Below are 12,500 nucleotides of genomic sequence, written 5' to 3' on the forward strand. Positions count from 1 at the left end.
ACCCGTAACAAAGTTACAGTGACTTAAACCAATGCGCTATCAAGAGAGATATAAGTTGAGTACGATTTTCTTATATTTGTATGCTCGAATTACATACATCTACACGAAATATCGCGTTCAACCCACCTCCGCTATGATATTGCATTTAGCTAGTATGTGCACGTGGGATAGATTATACATCTACACTGAATGGTTCCCAGCGATCAATTGATATTATTCAACCACAAACAACTTTTAATTCCATTCCATCGCAATCGAGACTGAAGAATCGCTCGATGGAGACATTTTGTTGGAAATTGAAACGTGGACGAGCCGAGGATTCGAACCCAGCTAACCCGTAACAAAGTTACAGTGACTTAAACCAATGCGCTATCAAGAGAGATATAAGTTGAGTACGATTTTCTTATATTTGTATGCTCGAATTACATACATCTACACGAAATATCGCGTTCAACCCACCTCCGCTATGATATTGCATTTAGCTAGTATGTGCACGTGGGATAGATTATACATCTACACTGAATGGTTCCCAGCGATCAATTTCCAACAAAATGTCTCCATCGAGCGATTCTTCAGTCTCGATTGCGATGGCATGGAATTAAAAGTTGTTTGTGGTTGAATAATATCAATTGATCGCTGGGAACCAGTGTAGATGTATAATCTATCCCACGTGCACATACATATATGCATACATATATATACATATATGCATACATATATATACATATATGCATACATATATATACATATATGCATACATATATATACATATATGCATACATATATATACATATATGCATACATATATATACATATATGCATACATATATATACATATATGCATACATATATATACATATATGCATACATATATATACATATATGCATACATATATATACATATGCACATATATATATACATATGCACATATATATATACATATGCACATATATATATACATATATGCATACATATATATACTAACCTGATGAAGACCTGTTGGTTCTAAGGACACCAAAATCTAACACGTATGCATTATACTTTTCTTGTTACCACAGTAGAACACTATCCGACTTCAACGTTCTTCTTAACTCCAAACCAATCCAGGTCTATTTACTATATCCCACGTACAAGACTATTATTCCTCCCAAAACAACCTACTTCTTCCACCTTGCTTGGCTGCCTGGAGGATCACCCTCTCTTTCCTTACGAAAGCACAAGTACGGAAGAGGGAAGAGGGAAGAGGGAGGAGGGAGGAGGGAGGAGGAGGAGGAAGAGGAAGAGGAAGAGGAAGAGGAAGAGGAAGAGGAAGAGGAAGAGGAAGAGGAGGAGGAGGAGGAGGAGGAGGAGGAGGAGGAGGAGGAGGAGGAGGAGGAGGCGGCACCACCACCACCACCACCTCGGCGTTCAATACTACGTCAGCAGCAGCCAGGGTGTGGTTGGGGGCGGAGGAGGAAGAGGTGGATAAGTCGAGCTAGGGGAAGAGGGGAAGTGACAAGAGGGCGGAGGGTGCGAAGACAGGGGAGTGGGGCTAAGGGAAGAAGTGCAAGATGAGAGTATGGACGAATGCAAGAATCCAAACAAGAACAGAACTGACACGGTAATAAAAAGACGAGGGTGATAAAAGAAAAGGGGGAAAGGTGGTGGGTCGAGACGAACGGAAATTAAACGAGCAGAGAATGGTCGAGGTTGTGAAGCAAAGAGAACCCTCCCCCCTTTCCCCCACAGGAGACCGGTGTTGTTCTAGTTTGCAGCAGCTCCAGCGAAGTTGGAAGAAGCAGGAACATGCAACTGAAGAGGGATGCGGCAAAAGAAGGCGGTATCAGCAGTAGAAGCCAGGTCGCGTCGGTGGTGTTGCGGCAAAGGTCGCTCCCATCCCCACCGCTCCAACGCGGGGAGAGGTTTTAGCGGCCAGGGGGGCTGCGGCACAACCCGCGCCCAAGACCACGAAAACCCACCAAAACAGTTCTCTAATAACTAGTTTCATCCTTTACCGAAACGCAGCCCTCTCCTTGCAGTTCAAATAGTCCACTGGTCATAAGGCGAACTTTTTTTCAGTTTTACGTTTGTATTGCCTGTTCCCACCACACACACATCACTGGGGAACTTGTTCAGAGGAAGGATGAACATGTAACATCTACGCCCTCGTACATCTAATAAAATTTAATTGCGCCCGTGTTAAATTTAAATACTTTTCTTTCTCAGGTGGACCCATTTTTTTCGAAACACGACAGCGAGGACGGTCAATGTGTCTATAATTCTGTCACGACTCATGACAAGTACCCCGGCCTTTACACTCTCGTCTCCCCACCCCCAACCACCACCGACGCACGACATAATAGCAGAGTCCGCGTTTCCACAGATCACCTGAGCCTTCCTTGGGGCAGAAATGTGTAAAGGGGGGCCGGTGCGACTTACTGGGAGGAAATTTAAGGTACACGCTGAAAAACATGGCCGCTAAGCATCTGCTGCACCTATCAACATAGGCGGTCCCAAATTTGGCCAAGACCCGACCAGTGTTCCACGTAGTGTTGATCGAAAAACCCCACCAACTTTTACCATTAGCACTGCTCTGCCCAAGCGAAGTGGCACCAGACTTCATTATCACCTGAAGAAAGCTGGAAAACAGGATAATCTGAATCGCGCAGGTTGCGCGGGAGGTTCACCCCAACAACCAGCCACGAAACGAGCCCGATTGCGCTGCTGGACACGTATGTGATCGGGCGTGTAACAGCATGGAACTGGAGGACAGGAAGGACAGCTGTCGTCGAGCTAAATTTAGTAGTTATACCTCTTTCACTCCTAAAATAACCTTAAATCAGTAGGCACCCCAATTGCTACACTACGCCTTCACACTGGTTCCATTTTTCATACAATAGACCCGCCCGCTCCTTGTCCCACTCCGACAGGATTAAGCCAACGTCTCTTGTCGCTGATGGCTCCCATCATCGCCGTGGCGCCATCATCCTGGCCCATTTAAAGTTCCTCTTGACTTCTCCGAACTGCGCATTTCCAATTTCCCATACTGGTGACAAGCCAACGAGGTGGTCATCGACAGCAACGTTGGATTAATTGTGGAAGCCTTCTCCCCTAAACGTTCTCGTTACTTCAGCACGGAACGGGTATTCCGTAAACCCAACTCATCTCGCCCGGTAACGTGTTCACAGATTCCCCCTTCCCACCCCGAAACTTAAAAGAAAACACCAGCCGGGGACTTCATACTGCTCAAAGTTAACACGTGGGTCTATCCCAAGTTAACATGTCTGACCACCCTCAAGGCCTTTCCCTGCCCTCTTGCGGCCCATCGACTCCATCCCACTCGACGTTTTACGAGGTATGCTACCTACCCGCCCACCTTCACCCAACGAAGATTTCAGAAACAGCTACCAAGCTCAACGCCCCCCCCCCACGGGGTCCGCCACCACCACCCTGCAAAGGTTTTACTCCTTATGGGAAATTCTGCCCCATCTATAGTGTTTAATCTTTCCACCCACACCCGCATCTCGTAGGTAACCTGTCCCTGTCCACAACTAAACATAGGGACCACTTTACCATGTAGACAAAGACTTCACAGTACGAGCAGGGAGATTCGTACGCCAAATTCACGGCTGCTAGTTAAGGAGCAAGGGAGAAAATAGAAACTGAAGAGTACCTATAACATATCTGCGCGAAGCTACCTTCAAGATCTAAATATACACCTTGTCTGCTCACTTGACACCTACGGTCCAATTCTGTCAAACGATGGAGGAGACTATAGATACGCCTGTATTCAGTTTGACATGAACAGGCAGTCAATCTACATTGTATTCATGTGTATGTTGTCTGTACACATTTTATTAGTGGAAACACTCGCTCTATCATGCTGCAAAGGCGGCGGGCAACCTGTAGGAACGGACTCGCTTACCAGCTTCTCCTAGCTCACGAGGACGGGCATCTTCGGCAGAGGGACAGTACAACCCACATTAGTTTACAATCAGGGGCGGCGAGCTGGGCCTTGCCCGAATAGTAATTCCATGTGAGAACACCAAGGAATTAACGGAACCAAACCCTCTTTCTGCGTTGAAGGAAACGCGACAAACCCGCTGCGATGTACCAAGAAATTGCGGCGCCCGCTCAACCCATGCCCAGCGAACGAACTTACGGTGACAAGAAGGAACTGATTGCCACTACTCGCGCCAGTATTTCTGCGCCGACACTCTTCTTCCTCACTCGTTTGTTGGAGGCGGGCGGGCGGGCAGGGGGGGTGAAGAAAGGAGGCTGGTGCGAGAGCATCGACGAAAAATAGGATGATATAATAATGATAATTCCTGGAGATTAAGTAGGGACCAGATCATTTGACCATGATCACTGGGAGATCACCTTTGATGAAAACAGAGGAGGCGTTCAAACGGCAGTGGTAGTGTGGGCGAAAAAGGTATGCCAAAAAGACTGGCACATTGTCGGACAGGTTGCGGACCAGTATCCCCATTAATTAAAACTCCTCTCATACTCAGGTATCATTCCACCAGTCAGTTTCACCCCTTGCTAAATTAACTATCGGAAAGGCAGAGTAGAACACTCAAACAACACTTTCTCTAATACCTTTTGCCGTGAACATCAGTTACAATATAACATGACTAACCCAAGGAAAATTTAATATTAGTTTATCTTGACCGTACCAGTACACAATCCGGCAGTCCCACGCGAGCCCCCAACTCCACCACACACAACTTCCTGGAATGACAAGGCAACGAGGGAGAAAAACTGACGGAGGCGTGGGCGCAAACCAGGCCGATAGCGGCAAAAGCAAAACTCAATCGCTACCCCAGCCACCCTCAAGTGGCAATTTCCGAGCCCATTTTGCCTGCCTCCTCCATCAGATCCCTGGCCACCAGCCCACCACGGCCTTCTTTCTGCCCACAACCCAAGTTCACCGTTCAGTGTTAACTTTGGATCCTCAAATCCTCCAGAGAACAGGTTCTGGACAATTTAACTCAGAATAAAGACTTCAGATAGGGATTTATATTTCGACCCACGAGACAAAAGGTCGTTCTGCTTCCGAACAAAAATCTCCAGAGGCACTTTATACAAATTTAACGGCACAAGTTCTCACAGGATCATGTAAGCTTTGCTACCAAACGACCTCAAGAAACCCACGGCTTCAGGGTGTAGCTTGCCTGCAATCGTGGCGCGAGTGCACACAGCTGGATTCTTTTTAACAATTATTCCTAAACATATGCATTGCCTGCCTAACGTGCGAGAAAAAATCATAACCGAGCACAAGGACTTATTATATTAAATAACTTACATTGCGCTCACAGCTGTGCACATTATGTACGTACACCGGCGTGTAGTCCCAAGCCCATTCACAAGGGATGCAACCAAAAAGTCACTTTTATTCAGTTACTTCAAATAACCCTTTCACAAAGGGTCCTTTAGATTTTGACCTTTCACAAAGGGTCCTTTAGATTTTGAAGATTTTTATTCAGCCGATTCATTATACAACAATAACTACTAAATCTGATCAACAATGGTTTTGTTCCGATTGGGGTAAAAACCGATTGCTTTAACGAAGCAGACTTCCCTTGGTTTGCGAAACTTGACACCTGAAGTTCTTTTACGGGCGTTTAGTGGCTCCTACTATCGACCTCTCGCTGAATTTGCCGCCGACCCGACATCCATCTGCTTCAAATCAACTTGAATGCCACCTTCTGGATCACCATCAGCCGAAGGAACCAGTAACTTGATGTGAGCGGAGCTTCACTTACCTCATTTTTAAACAAGCTATCTCAAAGAGGTCACTAAAGCCCCAAAAGCTGCACAAACTTTTCACTCCGTCATAATTGACATTCCTCGTCTCCACTGGCAGACTCCCAGCTTATTCCTCCACCAAAAACGTTCTTCTTCTTTTTTTGCATTATTTTAGCTTCTCTAGCTGCAAGAGTCCCCTCGAAAGTGAAGGGGCAACTGGCCCTCGGGAAAGACAGGCCGGGTGGACATACATCCTTAATTCCTTTTTTAGATCGAGAACGTTCGTCATAGGACCTTGCATCTCCCTGGCGAAAATTCCCGATATAGCTTCATGCCTCACACTGCGCCACCTGGCAACATGCGTTCCCTACCAACTAGTATACCAACGTCAGGCTTCTAGCTTGATGCTTCATTACTTGACATTAAGGAGTCCCGATTAAAGCTGACCGCGGCTTCACGAATTCGGCGAAGATTGTTCTCTTATGAAGGTACCAGGGAAAGGTCAACTAAGCCAGTGGACAAGAAGTACGCAGGCGCCATATAGTATGTATTTACCTAGTTGTATCTTACGGGAAGGGGAGACTCGTAGTGTCCGTCTTTGCATCTCGCAGTGTCAAGTTTGCTCTTAAATCCGTGTGTAGTTTTTGCACACTTGTCTCGTCCAGTTTGTTCCAGACATCCCTCACTGTGGATTTTTTGTCTCTTCGATGCCTGTCCGAGTTCTTCATGTCCCCTTGTATTTCCCTTATCCCAATTTAGCAAGTCAAGGGCTTCCACGCCTCTCACGATTCTATAGATGGTTAGCAAGCCCCCCCCCCTTCTCTTCTTTGTTCCAGATTAGGTAATTTCAGTTTTGACAATCTCTCCTCATATGACAGTTTTGAAAGTGTTGGTACCACTGTAGTTGCTCTCTGGATTCTTTCAATTTTCTTGGTTTTCTTTTTTGGTACTGGGTAACCACAGTGTCGAGTGTCTCAGCATACGTCTAGGCCTCATAAATGCGACTAGCATTTTCTTCACAATTTCTTCGTCCAAGTAAGTAAAAGCCACCGTTATTGGTCTTAGCAAATTGTAGGATTCTCCAACAATTCTGTTTCTGTTTATCAGGAGACGTCATGTGATGATTACTCCTAGGTCTTTCAAATCCCACTTCCTTTACTTCCTTTGTGCCGCTTTTATATTGTCCCGATTTTTTTTTTTCACTTTTTCCAAATTCCAGTATGCTACATAACTTGATGTTTAAGGCCACTTCCCACTTCCGACGCCATTTCCAAACCATGTTCAGATCTCTGCAGCGATTCACAATCATTTTCAGTATTCACTTTCCTCGGTAGTTTTGCGTCATCTGCAAAGATGTGTATTCACCTTGGTCTTTTGGATCACGTGTTGGACTCGTGATCGACAGCTATTTCCCTCCCGGAAGAGAGCTCAGAGCTCGTATGACCGATCTATGGGTAATGCTATGACCTTACACGCGCGCACACACCCAACTCCCCGCCCACGAGAGTTGGAGTAACAACTCGAAGAGCAGCGATACCGAAATAATTTCAGCCCTGGGGAGGATTCGAACCAGGTACCGCCGTCACCTCCATGCTGACAGTCTGAGACTCTACCAACCGCGCCACCGAGTCACACGTGTGTGTGTGTGTGTGTATTCACATTGGTCTTTGGATCACGTGCCGGACCCATGAACGACTGCAATTTCCCTCACGGAAGGGAGCTCAGCTCGTATGACAGATCTATGGGTAATGCTCTGACCTTACACGCACCCCTCCCCCAAGAGTTGGAGTCACGACTAGAAGAACAGTGATACTTAAATTATTTCAGCCCTGGGCAGGATTCGAACCCGAACCGCTGTATGCAGTCAGGGACTCTACCAACCGCACCACCGAGTTGTGTGTGTGGGCGCGCGCGCTCGTATACAGGGGGGGGCACTCCAGTACCACAAATCCTCGTGCGCAACGAGTTAGTGGCTTGTGTCACATCAATGTTGCAGAACGCCACCGTCACGCACCCTCCCAACACAAACAAACGCACGTAAAGCCAGCGAGACTTTGCGATATCCTTTATAACATCAAAATCACGTGCATCTCGCATACTTGGCACCTTTGGGGATTTAACCTCATCGTTGACAACACCGCCTGCGAGAATGCAAGCTCGCGTATTCTCGCCCACACCCAACATTGTCCCCCTACGTCACTCATCAACTCCCCCACCACAGCACCAGGATGGTGTGGAAATACAGTGCCACGACCCAAAACAATGCCAGGCTTACGGTATTGACGCGCACCCACGTGTCTCTTACCCTCTCTCGGTGCCGGGTTTATAGGAAACTTCACACCATCTCGGCGCCAGTGCCACCTTCCTGGTGAAGTGGCAAAGCTATGTCAGTCGGGTAACCTGTCCACGATCTCTATCCTGGAGGAGGCGGAGGCGAAGGAACAGCAAGAGGGAACAAGGCCTATGATAAGTACTCCCCCGGTTATCCAACCTCTACATGTAACAATTTACTATTACAGTCTTCTTCCTATCCCCCTCGTTCCCGCAATAACCCCAAGCTATTCCGCACTGCCCATCCTTCATTAGTGCTCAGGCCGAGGGGTACTTTCCCGAGACTAATACTTGCAAATAACATAGCTCTCTCGAAAGAGCGGCGTACAGAGTCCGGCAGAAGTACGAGATACGACCCTTTCTACCGGGTTAACGACTCTCGCAGTTTTCATATGAAAACGTAAAGGGAGGCTTGCAAGCGTCACAGGGTTAAGTTAAATACCCGGGACCTCGTTGACAAAATCCCTGAGGAGGATTTTTGCATGGGCGGATTGTAAGGTTGCAGGGCAGATTATTTCGGTAGGAAGGCCGAGATGAAGAGGATGGGGAGTAAAATGTAATCAAAACTAATCCCCCCCGACAAACGAGACCGGTTTAATATAAAGGTAATCTCAAATGCGGTACCATCGTCTAGGCCGTACTATGGCTGTTTACCCAGAACAACCCCCGACCCCCATTTCGCTACAATTGAATACCCGACTGTCCCCCAACCTGTGCTCTTTTGTTACATGAAGTTGGGTGAGTTGGGACGGCGAGCTTGCGTGTACTGCGAGAGCGATCAATGCCTTCATCAAGAACATTCACGCTCGCCGCCAGGCTATCACGACCGGTCCAGCACACCACCCCCCCTCTAACACAATCGCAGGTTCTACTGGGTAGTGCTGGGTGGGCGAGAGATAATATATATAGACGTATACGCGTAAGCGTTCCTGAAAGTATAGTAGTATGCCAACGCTTTTTATTTTTATTTAATCATATATCCAATTCATTTTTTTTTTGGGTGTGTGTGGGGGGGTTTCTCCCCTCCCCTTCCCAGTGACCAATGCAGCTCCCCACACACATTGACCTCTACTCGAGCACCTACTCGATTAAAAAAATCAACCACATTTATCTTTCCCACTGTGCCTATCACAACACTGCCAACGTATCTAAGAAACCAGCAAATATTTTGAGTTATAAAAAGTATGTGCAGCTTTGGAACTAGGCTAGCCAAAGGCACAAGGGCCTTTGTCCTCGTGTCATGAACTTTTCATTGAACCTTGTTGGTGGATGGCCCCCGCCCCCACCCTCATCCTGCAACAGGACCAATTGCGGGGGGTGGGGGTGGGGGTTTGTCTTCCAAGCCAGCTGGCTAGTTCTCGTGGGCACATGCGAGTGGATTTGATGTGGTGCAGTGCTCTAGCTCGTAACTCAATTCTCACTTTACACCACTATTCCATTTACATATTTTTACTATAGATGCTCTGGGGAGAATTGTCAGATCTGAACATGAACGGCCTCCTAAATGTGTACCCGGCTGCGCAAGATCCCCTCTCCCTCCAACCACATCCAGTACTGTATAAAGGCAATTTTCTTCAGCCTAGGGTAACTCCGCATATAGTTGTTCGGCTTGCCAGCGAGGAAACTTAATACAGAGCAATTCCGCCACCACCACCCATGTCACGGTTACCGGCTAAACCATGTTTTTGCACCACCTCGACACACCAAGATACGCCACTATTAGCTTTTATTTACGCTTCGCCAACACGTCTCCCATCACATTTGCCTTTCGTACCATTCACAACAACTACCGCATTTAGCCCCAATGTTTTCAGCAAACCCTCAACGCCCCATCCGACTTCTCCCTCGCGTTCGCTCTGATCCCCGGCAGGGAAAACAACATGACAAACCCAACGGAAGGCGCGTCACACCGTCGACGCTGCATTGCCCTAACCAATCAGTCACATCAGTCCACCTTCATGACCCGACCCTTTGAACACTAGCATTTCTTCTATTTCATTATAGACAAGAAAACGCACATGGCAGTCTATTGCGGCATTCGTCGATAACCGGCGACTTCGCTGATGTCACTTCACACCGGTGACAACTCACTTCTGAGGCCCGACGTGGCGCGGCGCGGCCTGCTGCGACAAAGACAAAATATTTACCAGGCCAAGGCGGGTGGGAGACTAATTCTTGCAGGGAGCCAGGCTGGCACCCAGCCACGTCGACTCTCCCTCCAGTTCTGCCTGCCACGAACGCCATTTCCCTTCAGTCAGTTATACTGCGCCAGGCTGTCAGTCACGTCATCATGTCAATCGGTTCAGCCATCCGACCACATCAAGTCGTCAATACAGGTCATGTTCCCTCCTGGTAAGCATGCATGCGTTCCCGACCCTAATAACACGTCCTTCACTGAAGGAAGGTTACCTTCTCCCCCCACTCTTCCTCTGACGGCTAATGCCACCACATACAACGAAGCCTGTGACGGACGCAGTGGTGCGTGAAATGCCGTCATCTACATCGCTGCCGACGCAGCAATTAGTGCCAACGCTGCAGGCATTCCACTCCCCCAAACTCCACACACAATCAACCGTCGGCGCAACCTCACGCCATGCACGACCAGACAGACCCAATCGCGAGCCGCTGAGAGGAAAAGAGGCGAGAATGGAAGCAATTCCAATCATGAATCCTGTTTAGTTTGACCAGCCAGCCGACACCCCACGTCCCTGCACTGGGACTACGTGCGTGCCTGTGCTTGTACAGGATGTGGCAACGGCATTCTGATCTATACTATGAAAGGGCACGGATCTAACTCACCCAGATTCAAAAGCAATTCCAAACTGCACGCCTTACCTGGATCCCTACACGAGTTTTAACCCCATTTTAGCTCTCTCAGCTACCGACCTACGCTTCTACCGTCAAGCAACCCCACACCCTCACTGATTACATTCATGCTGAAATGTTTGAGGGACGCCAGTAAACCAAGGGTGCAAATTGTACGTTTAGTTCCAAATACTGCCAAAACTACCCCCACCCACTCCTTTAATTGCCTTTGAAACAGTACCTCTACACTTGACAGTGGGCGCAATATGTTCTATGCACAAGATGATGCGTGCACACAAACACACCATCTGGTGCGCGAGAACAGTAGTCAGTGCAACTGGTTACGTATGGATACTCTACAGTCTACACTCACGACCGCGCCAATGCACACGGCCTCCTGGTATAGTGATTAGCACAAAACTTACGACAACGCATACCCGAAACTTATCGTCGTTACTGTCCTTTAAACGATGCCTTTAGATCGGCAGATACAAGGTCCGAGCTCGCAACTGGGAAGGCTCTACATCATCACCAATGCGAAATGCATCCTGGGTCTCGCAACTTACCTGTGCCGTTGGTCACGTGCAATATCTAGGGTGTATTTCTAGGCCTGTTATTCTGAAACAACTTTACCCCCAACTCTGGGAATAATATATATATATATATATATATATATATATATATATATATATATATACACACACAAATTTCACAAGTCACACGTGAATCACAAATATGCACAGTCCACTAGGAAGAGGAAAAACACACGGAGTCCGAGCGCTTTCGTGATATATTCACATTATCAAGTACTCGGATTCCGTGTGTTTTTTCTCTTCCTAGGGGACTCTGCATATATATATATAATATATATATATATAATATATATATATATATTATATGTATATATATATATATATATATATATATCAACGATATGTCGTAGCACATTAAAATAATACTGATAACCCACTTTCGGGGAAGAATAAGCTAAAGTATAAAGATCTGTATATTTCGATCACTAACTGATCCTCTTCAGCAGATGAAAAGGATGAGTGATCGAAATATACAGATCTTTATACTTTCGCTTATTCTCCGAAAGTGGGTTATCAGTAATATTATATATATATATTATATATATATATATTATATATATATATATATATATATATATATATATATAAACATTTTTGGCCAGAGTACTATTACTGATCCACTGTAGGCCATCCGGTCGATCCATTTGTTGTCTGACGTTGCCGTGGCCGGGAGCAAGACCGAGCATCTCCTGTCTTGCCACAAAAACCAATTACCTGGCCAAACACGACACTAATTCCTCCTATTTACGAACAGCTTTCCCTTAATAAACACGACACTCTTCGGTACACCAAGCGTGCGGTATCGCATTTATACATAATCAGTCCCAGCCATGCATCAGTCAGGCCGGGGTTATGACAACAGAGACCGCATGATTCAAACCCTTCGGGGTTAACAACTTGACAATTAGCATTTCTATTTTCAAGCCAACTGGGCTTTTCGACCTGTTCACCAGGGGCTTTCACAGTGAAATTCACCCCATTCACACCATACGACAACAAAAAGTTGCGGGTACTCACCTTTGCGTATTCTATCCGCAGGG

At 46.8% G+C, this 12,500-nt stretch overlaps 1 protein-coding gene across 7 annotated transcripts in view; it reads right to left on the reverse strand.

Moving 5' to 3' along the window:
- Positions 1-12,500, reverse strand: part of LOC143025494 (heterogeneous nuclear ribonucleoprotein L-like) — a 239,407-nt gene that overhangs the window by 63,453 nt on the left and 163,454 nt on the right. For all 7 annotated transcript variants that reach the window (XM_076185244.1, XM_076185240.1, XM_076185238.1 and 4 more), the window contains one exon: positions 12,478-12,500. This exon is cut by the window's right edge and continues 74 nt beyond it. In XM_076185244.1, the coding sequence (XP_076041359.1) occupies positions 12,478-12,500 (23 nt within the window). The remainder of the gene's footprint in view (positions 1-12,477) is intronic.

This window comes from Oratosquilla oratoria, chromosome 5 (assembly GCF_046742065.1).
Source record: "Oratosquilla oratoria isolate Oo_2021 chromosome 5, ASM4674206v1, whole genome shotgun sequence".
In the NCBI taxonomy this organism is placed as follows: Eukaryota; Metazoa; Arthropoda; class Malacostraca; order Stomatopoda; family Squillidae; genus Oratosquilla; species Oratosquilla oratoria.